The 16,004-nt window shown below is 44.2% G+C and overlaps 1 protein-coding gene across 2 annotated transcripts in view; it reads left to right on the top strand.

Annotated features, from left to right (window-relative positions):
• The first annotated feature begins 231 nt into the window (after positions 1-231).
• The window catches only part of ECRG4 (ECRG4 augurin precursor), a 28,270-nt gene continuing 12,497 nt past the window's right edge, over positions 232-16,004 (top strand). The window contains exon 1 of one of the 2 annotated variants that reach the window (XM_074535877.1): positions 232-284. In XM_074535877.1, the coding sequence (XP_074391978.1) occupies positions 247-284 (38 nt within the window). In that variant the 5' untranslated portion in view covers positions 232-246. Of the gene's footprint in view, positions 285-5,571; positions 5,799-16,004 lie in introns of those variants that run through there. The other variant, XM_074535878.1, reaches the window with a different exon arrangement.

Below are 16,004 nucleotides of genomic sequence, written 5' to 3' on the forward strand. Positions count from 1 at the left end.
ATAGTTGCTGGCACTAAGACAAGGGCAGTAAAAAGTGGATTAGATGAAGATAAATGTGAGACACAGGCAGAAACAAGTACTCTAGCAGATGTGTGTGGAAATTAATGGGGTGGTGATAATAACAAATTCTGATTTGCCACACAGTAAATGTGTCTCTTGATAATCGGTTTCCAGCAGAACACCAACCAGGCATACAGAAGACAGAAACCTAAATGTGGTGACATCTCCTCATTGCCAAAGCATTGGATGGACACAGAAAATCTCAAAAAAGATAGCTGGAAAAGGTGAGTTTGTTTTGTTCCCTGCAGTCTTCAAGATTTTATTTTCTGGATTTGTGACCAAATCTCTTGACAAATAAATCCCCAGGGATACCAGGGAAAGATTTCTCCCAACTTGAGCTGAGATCTTGGCCATGTTCCAACCACTGCTGCAGATATCCTGTCTGATGTGGGGCAGGCAGCCACCACTGACCCCATATGTCTGCTCATCTGCCAAACTGGGATGTGAAAGCTCCCACACAGCACAACGCTTTGCCAGATGTGTTGTTGAACTTCATGTGTTTATGTTTGTGAAGAGAACATAGGATGAAAGGCATTGCAGAAATGCAAGATATGATTTGTTATGATTTAAAAGCCATTCTGGTTTAGCAATGTTACTTTCAAATATTTGCATCCTGCAGGCATTTCCAGATAAAGACTCAAGCCCAGCTTTTCTTTTCCGGTACCACTTTTTTAAAAAAGCAGAGTGGTTTCCAAACCTTTGGAAATGGAATTTTGAGCTTGCCTGCTGCAGCCTGTATGACCACATGGAGCAGGCTGTGGCTCCACAGGCATGGAGGCATGGAAAGCTGTTCTGTTCTTGCCTGTGTTCCCCATGAGAACAGACCCCATATCTCCCCCAGCTTCACCCTGCACACCCATCCTTGTGAGCACTGCAATGAAGGGAGCACAAACCAAGCAGGGACATTTTCCCAGTGTGTGTGGAGCTGGGGCTGTGGCAGGGCAGGGAGGGCAGGAAGCCCCAGGGCTGGTGTCACCATGGCAGTAACTGTACAGAGGACCCCCCTCATCACGTACCCAGAATTTCTTCCCACTTACCTGAAATGAGGTTTGCATGAATGTGAGAATAAATCCTGTGGGATGTCTCTGAGATCCTGCTAAAATCCAGTAATTTTAATATGTATAGGGGACTAAAGACAAGGACAATGGAATTTACGGATTTCTGTCTTACATCCTAAAATAAATATAACATTTTCCATTCCCAATGGAGGTAGTAAGTACCTCCCTGCTCAAAGTTTTCCTGCTGAGAACACTCTGGCCACATGTGAGGGTGCTGCTCCTGTCCACCCACACCAGTCCTGGGTCTCATTGCCTCGGGCTTGGGTGGGGAGGGGTCAGCAGCTGAGTGCAGTGCCCAAAAAATCCCCAAAAGGACCGAGCGGGGGACCTGCTGACTTCAGGCTACCAACAATACAGTCCAGTCAAATGCATGTAATTTCCCAGTCACTGCTTCTTGCACACATGACCTGTTAAAAGGATTAAATTAAAAGAATTCCCAGAGCTAATCTAGTGATGATATGATGAGAGACAGGAGCTCAAGCACATCCCAAAGGTGACTGATAGGGTTTCCTAGGATGCATTATTTATGGGGCCATCTGCTTTAGACAAGCATTGAAGTCTGAAGGGGAGGAGGATTTTGATGGAATTCACTCATTTAACTGGGACAGGGTGATGGTGGAAGCGATGCTGTGGTTTCTCACCATTCTCACCACCCCTCTCCAGAAAATGATGCTGTAGTTATTTATGGAATAAAGCTGGCAGGAGGGTACCTCAGTGTCAATGCCCCCAACAAAATGCTGCTGAGCTCTGAGAGCTCACGGGTGCCCTCACAGAGGGACCATTCATAGCAAGGGCCATCAGCATAAGGGAGAGAGGTGCAAATATGTTCCACTCTGAGCCACTGGCACTGTGAAAAATACAGGAGTACAAACAGAGCCATGGCTGGAATGTGAGGAGGTAGGGGGTGGCCAAAAAGAGGCAGAGTTGGCAGGAGAACAGGAAGAATTTCCCCAAGACAGATGATTTAGTTACTCTGTAGCTCAGTAGCTGCAGGATTTGTTTACAGCAATTACAGACAACACAAAGTAAGATCACTAACGTAAAAAAGGAAACTGTCTTTCTTTTTGATATAGGCTGACATACTATTTCAATAATATCGATCTTAATGAACAGAATTCCCTTCTGTCCATCTCCCACAGTGCTAAAAGTAGCCACCTCCTGCTGACATTTCCCCATCACATGTGTGTTATCAGATTTCTAAATATTGAAGCTTCCTTGGGGTAATGTCTAAGCCTTTCTTAGTGATCAGGAGCGAAAGTCCTGAAAGTCTCAAATCTTTTGGTGGGAAAGTTCTACTAAACCTTTACACAGAAATTTGCTGGAAGCTATCTGTCAGTTTGCTGCCCACTTTCCAGTAATTCAGACTAATGACTCGTCAACACCCCTTTTTTTTTTTGCTTTTTGCATCTGTCTAGAAGGAGCTTTCTGCTCCAGTTACTGGTTTAATAACACAAGGCTATGTACTGAGGCAAAACTCTCACCCAGTCTTACTTGATTTGTCTCATGACTGTTTTCCTAACCCTTATTTTTTAGTGTTCGAAAAACATTATCTGAGCAACTAGTTCTAAAGATATAAAGATTTTTACTTCTGAATTGGGATATTACTTCAGAGCTGTTCTTCTGGACACTGGGTTTGTGCAGGAAAGTTTTGATTGCAAAAAATGCAGTCTTAGAGTCACAGGTCTATAAGAAAGGTGGCTGGGAACATCAGAAATCCTTTTATGCAGTTCTTGCTTAGCTGAAATTTCAGTTTCTGCATTATGGAAGGCTTGTCCCAGAGTGTTTCACCAGACAGACAGGGAATTAGACTTTTGTCTGATTTGTTGCATCACCCATGTGCTGAATGTTCAGGCTGGGAAATGCAGCCTGCAGAAGGAGCCGGGATTAAGCCTCTTGGCAGGATTGTTCTTGCTCATGAGCCTTTCTGGTGTAGCTGCAATCTCCCTTCACCTCTGGCAGTGGCACACTGGGGCATCATCAGGCTCTTCTGGCTGGAGGACAGTCATGGACAGTCATGGGTGGTCACGAATCATGGCAGCCAGAAAGAAGGAGCAGCAAAGCTCCCCCATGAGTGGCCTTCAATCAGCCCCGAGTGTAACATCAGCTACACTTCCATGAGGGGCTGGGTGGCCTCAGCATCCCCTGCTCTGTGGCAGCTGGGCAGTGAGGCTCAGGGTGCTATGAGCTGCATGTGTGCAGTAGAGGGAGTCACACGAAACCCCCTCCACGGGGCAATGCAGGCTTGTGTCCCTTGCATACTGCCAAACATCCATGAAGGCAACTCCTTGGCATGTGCTTCAGCCTCTAAAAAGCCAGCAAGGTGTGTGCAGACAGAAACCTGCATGAAGATGAGTGCCCGGGGACAAGCAAGGACATGCACTCTCTTCTTGCTGCAAAAGTTGGAGTCAGCAAGGTGATAAAAAGCAATCAAGCCACTGGAGTGCCTCTTTCTTCCTGCTGCTGTAAAAATAATACTTGTGACAGATTTGTCTCTCTACCTCCCAGCCCAAAATTGTCCCAAGGACTAGATTTCTCTTCCAGATTGCACTGATTGGTAGGGAAATGACTCACAAAAGACACAACCTTTGGGCCAGATGGAGGGATGGGGATTTCAAAGCCCTTACAGGACAAAAAGCTGGAGTAGCTTGTCATCCAAGTGGCTTTTGAGCAGGTATCTCTGCAGAGATTTCTTCATTTTCCAGGAGAACAGGCTGAAATGTTATGAGAGCTTCTTAAGGAATACCTACAGCCAGCACACCTCCCTGTGTGTTGGTATAGCCCTTACCACAAAGCATCTAACCGTGCAGTTAAAGCAGAGGTGAACCTTCCATTACTGATGGGTTGGTTTTTGCTGGATTATTCTTCTGCCAGACTATTCTTCTGGTGATTTAATGAGTTAAACTGTGTGGGTGAAGGTGTGATGTTGGAGTCAAGGTGGCATAGGAGATGAGAGTAGCTACTGGAAGAGGTGGAGGGAGAAGAGAGGCTCTTCTTGGTGGTGAGACATCCCAGTGTGTCTCAGTCTCATCTGGCTTGGCTCTCAACATTGCATGGTGTTTTCTTGTCCCCTGTGCTGTGTCTCATTCAATCAGTAGGAGGGTGAATCAGGAGATCAAGACAAATGATGGGAAGGCTGTTTCTCTCTTTTCCCTTGGGGTATTTGCTGTCAGAGCTGCTTCCCTGATCTGGACCACTGCACGACTCTGTGAAGGGCTGTGTGGGCAGACACAGCAATGTAGGGAAAAGCAGGGCAGAGTGTGCTTAACCCACCTTTGCTGTTAAAAAGGCATTTGCTACATTGGAGCTTCCCAGATCAGACCTGAAGCTGAATTTTGTTTTTTTAAGAAGACAACTCCTCAAGTAAGCACTGATGTTTTCTGTGGAGTCAGCAAAGCAAAGAAAAGGCTTTTGGTGGCTTCCAGGTACAGCATCTTTAGGTTTAAAAATCTGTGCCAAGTGGACTGGGTTTTGCTGAGTAAACAGCATGCCCCAGTGGTGGTGCTTTTGAAGTCTGCATGATCATGTTTTTTCCAAGTGGTGGCAGTAAGTAAAGCCTGTCCTCCCAGTGCTCCTACATGAAGGTGGACATATGCCTGGCTGCCTGGAGGGGAGCCCCATGTGCAGAGTCTGGGCCCTTGTGGACTTCTTACAGCTGCTTTGTCAGTGTACTTCCAGGTATGTCCCATGAGCAGGAATATTCACCCTGATGTGGCCAGACATCCTGAAGTATGATCCAAAGGGTACATCCATTTCTACTGAATGTCTGGGTACGTATCTTAGCCATTCTGGCACTAAAAATACATCATGTGCCTCCAAAACACAGCTGTAACTGCATCAAGTGTTTCTTTAAATTGTTTGAAGTTTCCTTAGCCATTTGGAACATTACTGGGATATCCCACTAAATAAAAGAGCTTTTTAATATACAGATGCCATACTCATTGTTTGTCTCTCATTACTTACATATTCAGGTAAATTAATTTGATATTATTGGTGTCCATCTTGTTTATTCCTCCTGGATCATCCATAACAAGAAGTTGAATCCACTGCACTTGTGGTAAAACAGAGTTTTGCTGCCACAGCCTTGTGAAGTTTTGAACACAATGGGTGCTCAAATTGACCAGGAAAATGGGCCTTTATGAACCCCAGCCTTGTTCCCTGCAGTAAGGGGAGCCTGCTGATCATGCCTTTGACGTCTGACCCTCCTGCTGACCCCAGATGTGCTGTGCCTCCTGTGTCTCAGCTCTGCTGTACCAACACATGCTGGTTCCCAGCACCTGCAAGGAATTAAGGTTCACTAAAACGCTCCCTGGAGCTGGGCGCTCATCGTGCAGTACAGCTGACACAAAAGCTGAAATTCCTTTCACATGAGAACACGGGCACATCTGCTTGCAATCATCTTCCTCCAGGCAGCCGGCCCGATCAAGGAGAAATGTGACTCCCCACACTTGGTCCAAGGGGTGCTGGGCAGACGCCTGCAGCCGAGGGGCTGGATTTGGGAGAGGCACAATAAACGCGCCTCTCACACCCGGCATCCCCACCAGTCCCGCGGCTCCCAGCCCGGCTCGCTTCTTGCCCTGCTTGCAGGAGGCAAGGCACGCTGAAATAAAGAGAAACTTGTTCTGGGGCAGGAAAGGTCGTTTCTTCTGGGCAGAAGGAGAGAGGAAGCATATTGCATTAAAGGTAAACTGATAAAATATTTGTCTGCTGGAAGAAGGGGAAGAATGTCAAAAACGTGTCAGTGTTCTTTAGAAAAAATTGTTGTGGCGTCTTACTCCTTCCCTGACAACAGCTGTGAGGTGTCATAAAGAAATGTTCTAGCCTTCAGTGATCTGTAGGCTCATGCAGGGCATTTTCCTTGCTGCAAGGATGCTCTTTGTCTGCCTGTGCACACCTGTGTGTGCACACTGGGGTGTGAACGTGTGCTCTGCAGAGGAGGAAATGACTGAAAGTATTAGAAGTGAGTGGACATAGAGGGGATATTAGCAGAGTCTCTGGGAAATCTAATGCTTGTTTGTTATTACTTTCTTTGTTGCAGCTAACCAATGAGAAAACAACTAAAAAAATCACTGTGATGAAATGTGCAGTTTGTAACACAGATGTCTTATGGTTTGTGTACTTCTGTAGATTTGTCACATTCCATGTTAAAACTTGCTTTTCATGCTGCTACACTAGAGGACTGAAGAAGTAATTTATAGGTACAATTAAGAATGCCATGTTTCGGGAATAAAGGGAGAGTATTTGCAACAAAAGCAAGCTTGACAATTGAGTGATTCAGTTTCACTGTGATTCCTGGAAGCAAGCTGAAGGCAGCAGACAGAGTGTACTTTTACTCTTCAAATCTGATCATCAGTTAATATGTTTGCCCCACAACTGTCCGGTTAATCTCGGCTGTTTGAGGGTCCTGGAAAGGCCCGAGGTGGCCTTGGGGCAGCCCGCGTATCGAAGGACGAGAAGAGGCTTCAGTTCTTCTTTCGGTTTTTATGTTTATTAATTGTTTATCTAAAAGATGTTCTTTCAGCCGAACAGAGATCTGCTCAGCAGTCAGCCATGGGCACACTGTCTGCCCTCCGGGGCAGCCACGTATCTTTATACCCATTGTTACGTGTACAATATTTATCATTTTTCCCCAATACCATTTATTCTTATTACTCGGTGCACTCTCAGTAATAACCAATCCAAAAGTGCCACCATCACCAAAGAAGATGGAGGAGAAGAAGAAGAAGAAGAAGGACAGGACACACCCCAATTCCTCCATCTTACTCCTCTAAACCCCCCTGTACATAAATCCTAAACCCTGTTTCTCACCCTCTAATTAACTAATCCCTTCACCATTCACCCCGGTGAAGTCCTCCTATCCTCATACAGGTCGTCTCCTGTGTAGGGTCAAAGTGCAGCCACCAGACACTTCTGGCAACATTCCAGGACTCCCGAGCCCCCCAAGGGTGGTCTCGGTGGCTCGGCACCTCAGGACTGAGATCCTGAGATCCGACACACAACCTCAGGCTGGACTTTATTCATAGTCCAGACAGCCTGAAGACTGGAGCCAGGTTTGCAGAAGACATTAAAAACTCAGTGATGCAGCTGTAGCTGCAGTGCTCTGAGGGCACACATCCCAGTCCAGCCACAGCATCCCTACAGATGGACTGATTAAAATGGCCAGAAGTGACAGCTCACCACAATCCTGCAGGAAAATGCTGTGCTGCAGGCTGGGCAAGAGGACCTGGGGCAAGGCAGCCTGCTCTGTGTGTGATGTTTGGAGGTATGTGGCTAAATCAGGCATGGGCTGCCCCTAAACTCTTTGAAATTAACTCATGCTAAGACCTCCTAAGGTCTTGGTTTCAGCCAAGCTATATTCTTGGCCTCAAACAAGTGCCTAATAAAGAAGATCATTCCCATGAATAACTCTTACTTTGGACTTTTTTAAGAATCTGTCCTGTTCAGGGAAGTTTTGGTAGTGTGGAAGAACACCATCCCTTAAAAAGTGCAGAGAGCAGTGATGTACAGATAATATTTTTTAAAAAATTGGCATGCAGAGGTTCTGCATATTTTACCATTTGCAGTTTATTCACATACATTCATGTATACCTGCAGAGTTTTAAGGTGACTGTAGAATGATCTGTGTTTAGAGCATGAAAATTCAAAGAGAAACATCTGTCTAAAAAATAATAGGAAATAGCATTTATTTAGCACAGGCTGAAATACAGAAATGTTTGCATGCTGTGTTTGGCTTGATTTACCATAGGGAAGACTTAATGATATAAAGAATCATTGTCTGTAAAACAGTGTGTGGGGTCTGCTGTTTTCAGGGGCTTCTCATGTGAATGTTCATTTGGGTGTTCCAACACACTGACACTCAGTAATAAATCCACCAGGGCATTTTTAGAGGCCTCATACTCAATGTATTTTTTAATATGGCTTCATTCCCTGTGAATACTAATGTGGATGTATAGAGATGAGAAGCCTTCCAATGACAGACAGATGGGATGCCTTTAAGGCTGTGTCAGAGGCCTCTGAAAATATTGATTGCCAAGTGTGGTTACTGAGAAAAGATGCTGAAACCTTTGGAATTGAACAGTTAACAGAGCATGCCTCAAATGTGAATTTTCAGTTATAGGAAGGGTAAGCCCTGACGTCAGTCCTTCCCTGTGGCAGCCATTAAATCTGATGGCTGGGTCTCAGTGTAGCTATGGGAAGATGCACATCTGTGTTCCTCTGCTTTGTGAAGGCTGTGCTTGTAGAGAACGTTCTTACCACTCACCACACATCTCGGGAGTTTAGTTGTTAATTGCAGCCCTGAGATATGCGAAAAATCTCTGTTTTGGCCCGTGCATCTGAAGAACGAGCCGGAGTTCTTCAGTTTTCATTCTTAAAGTTGTTTATTATATCTTCTCTATAAAATTTTTCTCCCTGCCCAGCTGAGGTCCACTCAGCAGGGCAGCCAGCGGCACTCTGACCGCCCTCGGGGGGATGGTGTCATTTTATACTACAAACTACATATAACATATTTACAATTACTTTCCAATACCTATCACCTATGTTAGACAGTGAACTTCTATTCTAAACCAATCCCAAAGTGTCAGCATCACAGCAGAAGATGGAGGTAGAGAAGAAGAAGAAGAAGAAGAAGAAGAAGAAGAAGGACTGGACATGCCGAAGTCCCTCCATATTGTCCCCAAAACCCCCATTCTAAAAATCCCAAAATCTGCCTTTTCACCCAGTGATAATTTTACTGTTACATTATTTAAATTTCTGTGACTTTCAGGTCCTCATACAAAGCTGGTAATTTGCTCCACGGGTCATAATCAAATCCCCAGGTGTTCTGGGCTGCGTGCCAGGGTCTCCAAGCCCCCCGGCAGGGGCCCCAGCAACTCTGGACACCCAGAGGGATGGACTGAGTTCTGACACACACAAATTTCATCCTCAGCTGGAGAATGAGTTTTCATTCTAGGCAGGAGGCACAAGCACAAGTCATTAACTTTGGGGAGTAAATGGAATTTGTCAAGGCCTTGTAAAATCACTCTTGCCTGTTGGCTTTTCTAATGTTACACCAGTGTCCTTTGCCTCCTCTGCCTCTTACTTGAAGCCTCTCTGTTACTTATAGTCCTGTCATCAGCCACCAACCTTTTTCAGGTATTGCCTGAAGCCACTGCTGAGCAATTGATGGGAAAACAATATTGCTTAGGTTGGAGGAAACATGGCTTCAGCTGGCATTTTTGTATAAATTTGGAGAAATCCATTTTATAGGTGACTTGTGAATGTAAAAACTCTACGCTACCACCTGTCTTCTCCTTCCCTTCACATCCAAGAGAGATACATTGATTTTAAGGCTAGATGACATCACTCTGGGCTGACCACATGCAAAATTCAGGTCCTCTGACATCTCTGTATAAAGTAATATTTCAGGATCAAGAAGAGTACTTGTGACAGAGACTGTCTTTTGAAAAGGAGAAAAACCCTCTCCTTGACTAGGAAAGATCCCCATAGTCCAAGAGAATTCTTTAGAAGTTGTGCCGGTGTTGTTAACATCCATCTGATGTTTCCCCTTAGACTCTGAGCCCATTACACATCCAATTAAGTTAAAAGTGCTTCAGAAGGGAGACTGCTCCACTACCTGCACATGCATTGTCCATGCACAAAATTCAAATAACAGTAAGCAAATTACATGTGTTTCATAAGTGTAGTGGTTCTTGTCATAAACTCAGATCATTTGGGATAATTTGTTCCTGAAGCTGCCTTTACAGTAGGGGAAGGGAATAGGAAGATACATTTTCCAACATATTTGCTATGCAGAAAATGTGCTCAGATCTTTGATTAATATTCCTGGTTTGTATTGTTTATTTTCATATAAGGGTTTAGTCCTCTGTTATGAGAGCTTATTTTAAAATGAAAATATATCATATTTAAGTGGAGATTGGAGTCAAATAGGAGAAAGCTTGGATGAAATAATAAGAGTTGGTATTTGTTCATAATGAAATCAAAATGAAGGTATTTTGTCAGCCTTTGTTTTAATCTGTTTATTTTTTTAGCCTTGCCTGGAGTTGCCTAGGAAATCAATCTGTGCCTTGTGCAGTGGGATCTCTCCATGGCTAGGGACACTGATTGATTGTTTCATATATTGAGACTGTAGGTTTGATGAGAATTCTATAGGAATGGTGACAGCAGTGGAGACTTTAGGGTTTTGGCTTCTTCACTCAAATGCATACCTTACAACATGTGTTCCTTCTTATCAGATTAAAAAGTCCTCTCTCCACTCTGTATTCCTCTCTTCTTCCTGCTATGCATTTCTTGTCTCTTTTGTGCATTTCTCTCCTTCCTCTTCAAACATCTCAGTATGCATTGTTTTAAGTACAAAATAAAATTATTAAGTCAAGCAAGATTAGTATTATGGAAAAGCTTTTCTGTGGACATATATAGTGAATTTGTAATGATTCAATGATTTGGTTGTATTAGGTGCTTTTTTTTTAAGTGTAAAATAATTTTTCAAGGCATGCCCAACTCAAACTCATTACAAAAATTTCAACAAAATTATCAAGTGTAAAGGATTTGCTTTACTAAACCCAAGGACAACTACTGTATTTAAATTAGCAGAAACACAACTTTTCTTATCCAAGTGCCTAAATTTTGCACAGCATCTGGTCAGGCCCAGCCTCTGAAAATTGTGCTCCCATGATGGGTATGGTGGTCTTCAAAGTATAACTGATTTGTCATTTTCTCTTAGTTGAAAAAAAAAAAACCAAAAACAAACAGCAGAAAGTTTCTTCTCTGCTCCTATCTCCTCCCTCCTGTCCAGCAAAGCATTGGAGTCATGGTCCCTGGAGGTTTTTAAAAGGATGGATGGATGGATTTGGCACTTAGAGACATGGTTTAGTGATGGACTCAGCAGTGGAAGGTTTGCTGTGGGACTCCATGGTCTTAAAAGTCTTTCCCTACTAAATGTTTCTATGATACAGTGATCTTACCATGACTGGCTAACAAGTGATTATCAACAACGGAAATTCAGAAAGAACTTCTTCTCAGAAAGGATAAATCACTGGAATGGGTTCCCTGAGGAGATGGTGGAGTCACCATCCCTGGGAGTGTCCAAGAAACAGCTGGATGTGGCACTGCATGGCACTGCTATGGCTTAGTTGGCCATGTGGTGATTGGTCAGTGGTTGGACCTGCTGACCTCAGAAGTCTTTTCCAGCCTAAATGATTCTATTTGACTACCAACATCAGTTATATTGCTGTCCCTACATCTACATTAATCAACATAAAAATTACAGGTTTAAGTGATCATCTTTAAGAAGATGTTTCTTTTCTAGTTATGAGTTTGTAAAAATAAACAGTCCAATACCACAGTGTGGCCTCCCCCAATATATCATAGAGTCATTACTGTGCCAGTGTCATTTCTGTAAGGTAAAATAAATCCTCAAAGGTTTGTCTGGGTGTTTACTTGCTGCTGTATGGCTAAACCCTAACCTGGAATCACATGTGAGAGAAAGAGATTGGTGTCATCAGGGCATCAGGGCATTACCCAGCTCAGGTCCTCCCTAATTCCCCAAATACCATTCAGGAACATGCACTACACTTGCAGATCATTTTAATAAATAATTACCAGCTAAAAGCATCTCTGAATTGTTGCCATGAGGTGATAACATTACCTAATAAAAAGGCAGTCACTGTCCTTCACTCAGGAGCAGTACTTCAGATCTGCCATGCAGGGTGTGAAAGTGTGTTAAACCAGGACAAGGTTCTTCAAAGCAAAAATCACTGTGGTTCTCTTCAAAATAAGAAAGGAGTCAGATACAAAGATTTGTAATGGCAGATCTTGAGAGAGGAGGAGGCAAAATAATTTTGTGTTGGTTTTGGTAAATATAAGTGATTGAATTGCTTATTCCTACTTGAAGAATTACATCCTCAGAATTCCTCTCTCTGAAGCTGATTAACTTTCAGATTAAAGCTGGTGTCTGGTCTGGCCCAAAACCTGAGTGATCTGACCAAAACCATGGCTGTCTTGCCTGCCAGGATATTTTTGATGGAAGAGAAAAAACATGCTGGAGATAGATGGCAGCATGTTATCTCCTCTGTGCCATCCTCTGTGGCAGGAGTTCCAGGGCAAAGGAGCAATTATGCCAGTGCCTTGAGGAGTGAGCTAGGACCCCGGGGGCCTCTCTGCCCTGACAAGTGCAGGCAGGCTCTTCTGCTTGGCTGATAAGAGCCAGCATGGGCTCAGGAGCTGTGCAGTCCTACCAGCACAAGGAGAGCTGATGTGAGCTGGGTCAGGCCCTGTGCTGTGATTTGGGATCAGAGACCAGCAGCCTTTCTTTCTGTCACTCACCACAGGCCCAGGAGAGCAGAGATGGGCATGAAATGCCCACATTTCCAGCTGAGCCACATTTCAGTACAACAGTTTTGTGAGATCCAGGCATAGAGTGGGATTTAATCTTTCTGAGATAAATGGGATTCCTTAGGGCTCTTGTGATTAAAAATGCATGTGTGCATGAATACCTGCAGGGTGGGTGCCTAAATGGCCACAACGGGCAAAAAGCCTTCCCTCAAATTTCCATAGCTCACAGCCACCCACCCTTTGAAGTCACTGGCATCCAGGGACAGCTGGATGCAGCGGGGCTTCACAGGGGAAGATTAAAGATGCCATGATCTCTTACACAGCAGCAGCACTGAGACAGTACAGAGAGTGCATCCTCCTGGAAACAAACTGAGCTGTAAATCAGAGAGGTAATCCAACATCAGATGGGCAGAAGCGTGGGCTTGTTCACAAGGCAGGGCATTGGTGGAACTGGGAAGCACAGATATAAAGCAGTGCCAGCGAGAGTGGCCACAGAGCAGATCAAGAGAGGTGTAAGGTCATGTTTGATAAAGCCAGGACGACAAGTGAGGTTTCTGCTCTAATAACCTGAGAATCATGCTCCAAGCTGCCGTGCACTGTATGTTCCTGTAAGGCTCCCAAGGGCTCGTTTTTGACCCAAGGAGAGAGCAGTCACCTGCCCTCTGCTGCTGTGCTTTGTATTTTGGCTGTTTGGGCAGACGTTTTGCATCCCGTGGGCCTGCCTCGGGCAGGCTGGCAGTGCTGCTGGAAACTGCAGCCCGTGTGATCCCCACCTGCCTGGGAAGGCAGGCAGGGGAAAGCAGGTTGTTTGTTAATGCTGAAAATGCCTGGCACACTCCAGGCAATGCTCCCGCTCCTCTGCTTTGAAACGTGGGCTTCAAACTTTTCAGGCTCTGTGGGATGCCCCTCTTTTCTTTCCCCATGAAATTGCGCACACTTTCTCCCATTTCAAATGAAACCCATGTATTTTTACAGCACGCACTCAGCAGGCAGGGGCTGTGTCTCTGCAGGTCTCCGAAGCTCCTGGCTGTGCTGGTGAGGAGCAGAGGAGCTGCAGGAGCAGAGGAGGAGCACAGGGCTGGCCCTGCTGCCCAGGCTGCCCAGGTGAGGAGCAGAGGAGGAGCACAGGGCTGGCCCTGCTGCCCAGGCTGCCCAGGTTGCCCAGGTGAGGAGCAGAGGAGGAGTGTTGCACAGAATGAGGCCTTTGCCGGGGAACGAGCCATTTGTTAGTGAGGGGAGACTCAGACACTCAATATGAGTGATAAGCAAATTCCATTTATTGAAGAGAGCATCAGACACTTATACAGCGAGTAATAAGCTTATGAATATTCTGTAAGCTAAGCAATCTATTGGTTAAACTATACTATCAACTCTTCCTCATTCCTTAGGGGTTACATCTCTCTTTTCTCATGTCTCTTTCACTGTTTGTTATTATACCACAGCTAGGCCCAAGGACGCTGCTATCTGTGCAGGTGCAGGACTTGGAATTAGCCATGGTTTTGTACTTTTCCATTTTCTAGCAGCTAAATTCCCAACAGAGGAGCACAGGGCTGGCCCTGCTGCCCAGGCTGCCCAGCACCGCTGCAGCTCCTGGCGCTGTGGGGCTGAGGCGCAGGGAGGGAAACCTTGCACAGACCTACTGCAGATCCACCTGTCACTGTCTCAGGCTCTTGGCTCCTCAGAAGGCAAACCTGCTCTGCTGGTGAACTTCCCTGCACAGGCTGAAATCCACTCTGCCACATGCCCACATTTTACTCGCTGCCATTGCTAAGATTTCAGATTTTTGAGATTTTGCATTTTCTAATCTTTGAGTAGGTGCAGCTTGTTTGTTGGGTGGATCTGGGTTTTTATTTTTTTTTTTGTTTGTTTGTTCAGGGTTTTTTTATGAGAGTGTGTGTACGTTCTGGATGTGAATAATAAAATAAGGCAATGAACACAAGTAAAATATTGCTCAGAAATAAGAAGCATAAAAACTAAGTACTCCAAATGACAGCAGTAAAGAATCATTTAAATGAAATCAGGCCATGTCAGAAAAACATGTATTCATGTAATACAGTCCCTCTCCACCTCCCTTCCTGTTAAATCTGACATACAGATTTTCTATATGCTTCCAGGTTTATCCTAAAAGTATGCTGGAGGCAGTGGAAGAGAAAAAGGAGAAGGATTTCTTAGAGAATGTTTTTATCCCTCTGTGGAAAGGAAGCAGCCATGATCTGATAACGTTGCTGAACTAATCTGCTTCTCACTGTGCTTATCAGCAGAGCAGTAAGGTAAATTCTGCAGTGAGGGCAGCAAAGTACTGTCAGTCAGTGAAGGGAGGAGGATGGACAGACCAACAGACACCATTTCTTACCTGGCAGGCTCTGACAGAAGCTGAGGAAAATATCAGCAGTAGCCAAGCAGGAGAAAAAAAAAATCCTAGCAACTTTATTTTAAGCTATTTTCTATGGAAAATATGAGCTCTAATATTTATTACTAAAATGGACTAAAGAAATAGTGCAACCAGTTGAGATGCAATGGCTGAAAGGTGTCCCAAGCCATGTGCCAAGGACAATGAGACTCACAGCTGACAACAAATAAATTTTTCCTAAAGAAAAGATGTTTGCTCTGGGTCTTGGGGCTGATCCTCTCACTGTCAGGATATCTCTGGGGCAGTGGAAGAAATAGTATGAAATTCAAAATATTTTGGAAAGAACTGACTGATGATTTAAATATTCTTCCTTCTGTTTGGAAGGAAAACACGGCTCCTGCTGTTTTCTTGGAAGAGGCTGCAGAAAATCATTTGGAGTGCCAAGTGCCTCTACCCTAAGGCAAGCAACCTGGACAATATGGCTGGGAGATCTATGGAAACCTTATTAGCAGAAAGTAATGATTTTCTGGATGTTAGGAACACTGTTCAGTGCTGCCATGTTCTTGTTCAACTGGGTCATTTTAGTGGATTGTTAAAATCTACACGTGTTTACTTGTAAAAGATGAAGTGTCATCTCCTGCACTCCCTGGCCAATTTCCAACTTCTCTATTTGCCTATCAAGTTATGATGACATAAAGCCTCATTATTTTATCATAAATCTCATTATATTTGGTGGGGGGGTTTTCTTGGAAATCCAACTTTGGGAGTCCGGTGATTATATAAGGATTTAAGCTATACTGAATTTAAGAACATTACTGTGTTGAAGCACTTAAAATCATGAATCCTAATAAAGAAAGAGGGAAAGAAACCACAATCAATCTTTTTAGTGTGCTTTTTGTTGTGCTTGGAATTACTGAATATCCTTGAATAGCCATTACTGATACTATCTCTTACATTTTAATGAACAAACCACAGTCCTCTCAACAGCTACTGTGATGAGAGGCAAAAGCAGAGGCATCTCTCCTATTCAGAGATCTCTTTGTACAAAATTTTAGGCAAAATGTAAAATATTAACTATAGTAAAAATAGTAAAACACTTTAAAATTCAGGATGCTTTGAGTCAGAGATTATGCCTCCCCCCAAAAAAGCTGCCAGAATTCTTCAGTGAGCTCCTTGCCTTGCTCCTGCCTGTATATTCTTGAAGTCAG

This window comes from Zonotrichia albicollis, chromosome 2 (assembly GCF_047830755.1).
Source record: "Zonotrichia albicollis isolate bZonAlb1 chromosome 2, bZonAlb1.hap1, whole genome shotgun sequence".
In the NCBI taxonomy this organism is placed as follows: Eukaryota; Metazoa; Chordata; class Aves; order Passeriformes; family Passerellidae; genus Zonotrichia; species Zonotrichia albicollis.